General features: G+C 34.9%; 1 protein-coding gene across 1 annotated transcript; it reads right to left on the bottom strand.

The window, feature by feature from the left end:
- Positions 1 to 4,438: 4,438 nt before the first annotated feature.
- On the bottom strand, positions 4,439 to 6,241 carry LOC110108133 (protein RADIALIS-like 3). The gene is made up of 2 exons (XM_020838648.2): positions 5,903 to 6,241; positions 4,439 to 4,794 (listed from the first exon to the last, which is right to left on the bottom strand). The coding sequence occupies exons 1-2, from the start codon at positions 6,160 to 6,162 to the stop codon at positions 4,776 to 4,778; spliced, it is 279 nt and encodes a 92-aa protein (XP_020694307.1). The 5' UTR covers positions 6,163 to 6,241; the 3' UTR covers positions 4,439 to 4,775.
- Positions 6,242 to 7,968: the final 1,727 nt, after the last annotated feature.

Below are 7,968 nucleotides of genomic sequence, written 5' to 3'. Positions count from 1 at the left end.
ATAGATAAATATACAGATATGAACTTACTAGTCGATATGTCAAACTCTTGCAAGCATTATTCATTCAAAGAAATGACAATGAAATTCAATGCAATTTGGTGACCCGAAATAATTGCAAAGACTACAAGGATTTGTAAATAGCATGATAGCTTGACACTCAATAACAATATACACAAAAACACATTAAGCTCTTGTGGATTTTTGGGATTCATATGCAAGGAATTCAATGAACCACCGATGAACACGATAAAGGAGTTATAATGAACATAACTCACCCACGAATCAATCATGGAAGCAAATACCATTCCCTCCCTAATAAGTAGAAGGATTTAAGTAACAATGAACAAAAACTTGATAAACGTGTAATAGAAATATGAATGTCAAGTGATTAATAAGAATATTCAGACAAGCACTAACAAGCAACATAGAAATATTGCTTACCAAGAACAACATGCATGCAAGAAAATGCAATTGCTTACACATGATCAAGAACACCATACATGACATGTTCGAGATCAACAATGTAATTCTCTTGATTAATACTGATGGTGTCATCATATCAGTTCACATACAAGCACCAATGAACAAACAAAAGACTCCTTGCATGCAAGGGACCACAACCGACAAATAATTTTGAATGTAATGAATTCCCTACGTATGTGGGTGCATGGAAGACATACAACATATATAATAATCCCCCCATATGGGCAATCTTAACTTGTAAATAGGTACATTGTACTCTTACAAGCGATGGCGATCAACACGAAGATATGAATAAAGGCACCCAACCCCCTTTGGTAATGAAAGTTAAGAAGAAATATATAGTTAGATTATATACATATATGTCCGAGTCTTCGATGAATGCAATATCTTATCGATAAAAGTACACAACGAGTACTACGACAACTCTTTAGTCAATGACAATCGACTCATACATGAATACCATAATTACCTATGAATGTTGAAGGTCAACACATAATGAGCATGATGGATGCTCTAATGTACTTTCAACTACTATAGTTGTTAGTACAAGGTAGCGGCCACTAATTCAGAAGCATAAGACATCAGTAGGAATGTAGTCATTCAAGGTTGAAATGATTGATTCTTTGTTTAAGCCAACAACAAGAACAAATGATGATGGCATAGTTAAGGAATCACCTATTGATTTTTGTATGAGTTCTTCAAAGAGAAAGCCTGATCAAATCATTATTTTCAAAGATAGAATGAGCGAGTCTCAATTCAACCGGGTTTTGAATATTGAGTTGGATAATATTATTGATTCTTGGGAGCTTCTTAATGAATAGTATTCGTGCATCTAGCATACCACCCACAAGAAAATGTTGAAAGATTACGATAAACATGAGCTTCTATGGGCTGCTGTGGAAGTCCTATGGTGCACTAAACATGCCACTTATAGAAAAATACAGAAAAGGCTATGACAAGAGCAAGTTTCTACGAGTTATTGTAGAAGACCCATCAAATATCCAAAAATACCCTACACTTTCATCATCACATGTATACACATAAACATAAGTAAATGCACAAGTAATCAAACACCTGCAAGGGCCCTAGTGAGCGTGTTGTAGGAATACACATGAAGTCTAAGGTGATGCACGTTTTAATAAATTAGGACACTATCATCCTAAATAGGTAAATATGAGTCGATAAGGTTTAATAAATAAATATAAAATGCCCTCAAACAACCGCATTGGCCACAATATGCATGTTATTAGTACACACGTGACATCTTGGGATACTGTATGGGTCAAAAAATAAACACATGTTTATGCCTAATCCCTTAATATAAGTAGATAGGAGTCGACATAGCTTGAACCGTTTTATGCTTATAACACCGACCAAAATATTTTATTTTATTGTTCATATAAAGTCCATAACAAAAGAAATTCATCAACAAAAATATAAAGCATATGGACCCGATCCTCTGTCAACCATTAGATAGAGTCGATAAGGTCCAATCAATAAAATATAATTGAACATCACCACCCCAATGATGGCCACAGGTAAATCTGAACTTGAGGGGTAAATTCTAATATTAAAAATACTCCCAAAATATTCAAATGCCAATAAAAAACCCAAAATCTCAAAATTCAAAATATTTAAATAAATGAAATTATCCATCCAAACACTTACGGAATAAAATCCATCCACCATCCGCAATTGTTTATTGAGGTGAAAAAATTGAAAAATACTTTAGCACACAATGAACTAATGTCTGGTCATGAATATCACTAGAATTTATTCTCAAACAGTCTCCAGCCAACGAGAACATGGTACGTATCCTCTAACCAGCATTTTTGCTTCCAAATGGCTCCGCAAGATAAATAGTTATGATCAGGGCTTTCTAAACTGGGTGGTTTGCTGCCAAATGGTACCACTAAATTACGGATATGACCAGAGCTCGTATGCTCACCAATGGAATTAAATCTTTGATATATGAAAAAATAATATATAATCGAAAGAGCACAAAGCCCTTTATTAGCTAAGGTGGATTAAGATTTATCCTCTTAAACAAACATCCACCACAACTCTATAAGGTACCATTGGACGAAGAAACCCATGACTGCCGATAAAGATCCTTCTGTCAGGTATGGTCGACTACCTCCACTAACAAAGTAGATAAGGGACGATGAAGGCTCGGGATGACGGAACCATGGGATTTAGATCAGGTCCATCTTCCATTCGCTCACAATCTGCATTAAGCAAAACATGGTGACATATCCAATTTTAAATATCAGCTCTTCAAATTCTAAATTTCCATTGCTTTTACTATATACCAGATAACTTTCAAGGTATCTAATCTACAACTTGCCTTAATCGAAAATTCTCTCTCATTATTGGGAGTGGTAATTACCTATAGGGGCTTGCGCCTATAGGAAACCAGAACTCAGATCATAAAGTCCTCATAAAATGAGGGTGAAATCTTTGGATAATGACTTATCTACAAACTCATCTACCTTTCCAAAATTTACCCCGGAACTTAATCCATTAAAACACCTCCGAGAAAGCAACAGGGAGGCTGGGGAAAAATTTTTGGAGCGCACAAGTGATAGATTTGCATCAACACTGAGCAACCGTCCCATCGTATAATGCTTAGAGGTTGCAGTTAACAAACTTGTAGATGCTAGGTAAATGACATTTTGGAATATGTAAAACACTTTTAAAAGATTAAGTAGTGCTTTTTTTTTTCTTTTATAAATGCATATAAACACAGGTACAAAATTAATTCATATAGTACGTTTTGACTTGGTAATAAAAGTTGGTTGTAAATTAGCTTTCATATATGACACTATTTATGTAGCTTGTCCAATAGTTTCCAACGGTTGCTTTGGTGGCGCGACCAATGCTAACTATTGTAAGGATTCCCTTATGCGGCTGCACACAAAGAAGAAGCCATCTGAACTTTGTTGATCCGCCCTACCTTGGACAAAATGTCTTAAACTATGAATATTGAACTGATTTAGTGGCCTTCAAGCCTCAAACATGGGAGACTCAGGCGTCTAAGAACTCAATTCAATGTACCAAATCTTGTTAAACAATTTGTACAATGAGCTTGATATTCATGATAAGTAAAATTAAGCAATTTTATAATTCATTTTATTTGTTTCATGTGGTGTGATTTTATTTAACAATAATTATTGATGAAATAGCAATTTTAATTATCCCAACAATAATTGTGTTGTGTGATCTCAGTTCTTTTCCTAATGATATAGAAATATCAATAATTTCGTGAAATGAGCTAAAAATCCCATTATTTCTCACCAGATTTGAGTAGTTCACTTTTTAGGGTGATTTCAATTGGGATTATTATTTATCACAAAAGATCTTATATTCAGAAATTTTCTTAAACTATGAGTTCATTTGGTTGCTTGGATATTGAAATAATTTTCTAGAGAACGTTAATTTCTCTCTTTTTTTTTTCTTCATTTTTCTCGTGTGCTCTATTTGCTAAAACAACAATAGTTGATTTCAATACAGCCAAAATTTCATAGTTGGTTCACTCCTAACTTTAGGCTTTGGGGCTTTTTTTCGTCCTTCAAATGAATCTCATACGCTCACGTTTGTAACTGTGAAAGAACTATCGTTCAATTCCAGGGAATGCCAATGACGCAAATGGGTGACGAAGAAGATAAGTATATGGGCAGTCCGACAGCGTAACTTTAAGGCTCATTCATTGTTGGATTGATTTTAATGCTTCAAGCACATTCAAGCTAAAATAATGGTTTTAATGCAATCAAGTAGTTGCCGAGCCAGTTTGAGTATTTCAGGTTCCTGTCCGCCCATGCGGATGTAATAACATACTTGTTCAAAAATTTTGTTAATCCTCCAAGTTCGATAACTACAAAATACTATTCAAGCAAACAGGACAAAACAGGAAAATGATTTAAAATATTTGTTAGTTTATAATTAAATTAGACCGAATCATAAAATTCACATAATTTCATTATTATATATAATATATTTTTTACTACAACCATATAAAAGCTCATAAGAAAGCGAACATATATCCCACTTAATAACCTTTAATAACAATACCTAATAATTTTATTTATATGTTGAAGAAGACTAACCAAAAACCTTATACGGAAGACCCGTAAATTTTGAAGAAGCTGCATGAAGTTGGATACCGAGTTCTTTTGATCCTTCATTCCCCTTCAGCTTATAAACAAGCATTCGCCCAATTGCTAATTTTATTTTAACCCATATGTATTAAGAATACTGAGTCAGCCAGAAACACACCTTCAGCACGAGATTCATCAGTCGTCGTTTCGGTACCTGAAACAGCAAATTAGTATTACACATATAAAGATCACTATATGCCTCATTATTATCGTCATCAAGCTCGGACCATTAATTTAATATCTTTGAAAGCTTGCAACATAAAACTTAGACTGCAGCCATTCAAAATTTTCATCTCATCATAATTAATAGAATACTGTTTGACAATAACAGTTGTGCAAACAACACGACATCAGGACATGAATCCATAAGCATTAAATGATGGAAAATGTTTATTTGCAGAAATATCCAGAGGAAAGATGAAATGTAATGTGCTAAAATAAATTAAAATAATTATGACATGCTGCTCGATATTAATTTAATAAAAAAAATATTCTTCTGACATGAATTTTCCTCATAAAAGCTTGATCATGGCTGCCATGTTAGATTGCTTGAGACTGCATGTCTTTTAATAGGACAAAAATTGTCGGTATAATTAAAGTTTTTATAAGCTATACTTAGGTTGGCTTTTTAGTTTGCTTGTCAGTGAGCTTATGATAGGTTCTGGTAGTTATTGTTAAGAAAAAAAGATAACTGAACAGCAAACTCATTTTTATGACACCTAATGACCTACATGTGGAGTTGGTGTATTGTTTACAGTACATTTAACATATCATCCTACATCATAATTAAGGAGAACAAGAATAAGTTTGTTCTTAAAGCAGTTAACAAAAGGCTAAAAGGAAAAACAAAATTCCGTTGGATGGAAACTCAAGGGAGGAGAGATTTTTCACGAATTTTCATTAAAATGGATGTCGTACTTTAATAATGAAAAACGTCCCCCTCAGGGGTTCCACTCAAGTCATCTTCAACGAATTTTCTTCCATGAAATGAGCAGCTAGATTTATTGGGGCTTTTATATGAATGTGATGTATTATATATATATATATAGAGAGAGAGAGAGAGAGAGAGAGAATGCTCGTATTATTATATAAAAAATTAACAAACCAAATCTCTTTTCTCCAAGAACATTTTTTATAAGTTAAACAAGGAAAAAGCAGAACCAAATTAATCTTTTAAACTCAAGCGAAATTCATTGATGGTGTTCCAAAGGTCATTAATGGTACAGAGTTCCAAAGGTCAGGATAGGCTACATCCTTCTTACCTCTGTTGCTCGTTGCCACCGGAAGAAGGATAATTTGGAATCGGAACATCGCCGGACTCGATCCTTTGAACGTCTTCCAGGAGGCGTTCGTAGTGGCGCCTAGCATCTTCCGGCGACTTGCCGCCGCCAACGAAGCGAGCGACTTTCTGCCAGCGATTGGGGGTTTCCTCGTCGTATTTAGCTAGTGCACGCTCGAAGAGCTTGTTCTGCTCCTTGGACCAGCCGGAGCTGGAGCTGCGTGATGACGAAGACGATGTCATTAATGGTATGAGGATGGTGGGATGAGGAGTTTATTGAAGTGGTGTTTTGGTATGGTTTCTATGGCTGTGAGTTGTGGGCGGAGGTATTTATAAGGAATTCTATGTGGAATCAAAATATGAGTATCATCAAATTTATTGGTACAATGAAGTACAATTTCGAATTTGAATTCAAAATCTTTTAACCTTTACATCACACACACATATTATGCTTAAATATAAATACAACATTAAATTAATTTAAATCTTAAAGTAATAAATTTAAATTTAGAATTATTTAAAAATTAACTATTATATCATCAAAATAGTATTTTAAAATTTAATATGTTGCATGTTAAAAATTTAATAATATTTTTTTAATGATTCTATGCCCACTTTTTAAAAATTTTGAATTCAAACCAAATCTTGCAATTATTTCATTCTTTCAAAATAGTTTTGCCAATGTGGGCTCCGAAAATTTGGCCCCGGCCTATTCGTCGCGCATTGTTTGCTTTGCTTTTATCTTCGGCAAGACAGTTTTGACAAAGTAAGTTCCGGGGTAAATTTTGGAAGGCAGATGGGTTTCTAGATAAGAAACTACCCAGAGATTTCGCCCTCATTTTGCGAGGACTTTATGATCTGAGTTCTGGTTTCCTATTGGCGCAAGCGCCTATAGTTAATTATCCCTCCCGGTAACGTAAGAGAACTTTCGATTAAGGCTAGTCGTCAATCAGATACGTAGAGATACGTGTTATCTGGCATAGAGTAGCAGCAATGCGCATTGATATGAGATTTAAGTTTACATTTGAAAATTTGAAGATTTGATATTTAAAATTAGAAATTGCACCACTTGCACTTAAAGCGGATGGTGGGGGAATGGATGATAGACCCGATCAAGATCACATGGTTCCGTCGTTCCGGGTCATCATGGTCCCTGGTCTACTTAGTCAGAGGAGGTAGTCGACCCAACCAAACAGAAGGATCCTTGTCGGTAGCCATGGATTGCTTCGTCTAAGGGAACCTTGTAGACCTGGGTTGGATATTTGCCTAAAGTGGCAAATTTGAATCCACCTTAACTAACAGAGGGATATGTGCCCTATCGATCATATCCTATTGATTTATATCTCAAGGATTTGATTCCACTAAGGAGCATATTCGCTCTGGCCTTAACTGGTATTTCGTGGTGCCGTTTGGCGGCAAAACCACTCGGTTCAGAGGGCCCCGGGTCATAACTGTTTATCCTGTGATGCCTTTTTGCGGTAAAACTAACGGTTATAGGACACATACCACGTCCTTACTAGCAGGAGATTGTTTGAGAATGAATTATAGTTATATTTTTGACTAGGCATTTGGCTCTATGTGAGCCGAAGTAAATTTTAATTTGTCCACCTTAGCAAACTATTATGGAGGGAGGAGGGATTTTGCTTTGAGTAGTTTAATGGATAGATTTTAATTTTAAATATCTTTGGATTTTAACATTTTGGGATTTTTTTAGAATTTTGGATTTTGATATTTTGGATTTTTGGATTTGGACTTTGTGAAGTTTTGGATTTTTGTGGGTATTTTGGTGGAGCTTGAAAATATTTTTGAACCCATCCGGTTGAGATAAACATTCAACATAGCCATCATCGGGGTATTTGCGGGCATTTTCATTTTCTGGATTGAACTTTATCGACTCTGTCTACTAGTCGATAGAGGATCAGGTTTCATGAGTTTTATGCATTTATTAATGAATTCTCTTAATTATAGGCCTTGAAGGCCTAATATGAATGTATTAAAACAAATATACTGGTTGCCACAACTGTATATTTATTTGAAGGTTTGAAACCT

The sequence above is a fragment of the Dendrobium catenatum genome, unplaced genomic scaffold (genome assembly GCF_001605985.2).
Source record: "Dendrobium catenatum unplaced genomic scaffold, ASM160598v2 original_scaffold_272305, whole genome shotgun sequence".
NCBI lineage: Eukaryota > Viridiplantae > Streptophyta > Magnoliopsida > Asparagales > Orchidaceae > Dendrobium > Dendrobium catenatum.
Note: the sequence above shows the minus strand (reverse complement) of the source record. Positions and strands in the feature narration are given on the sequence as shown.

Bases quoted from the DNA above. Each gene is read 5' to 3' on its own strand.
- LOC110108133 (XM_020838648.2), bottom strand. From the start codon at position 6,162: ATGACATCGTCTTCGTCATCACGCAGCTCCAGCTCCGGCTGGTCCAAG.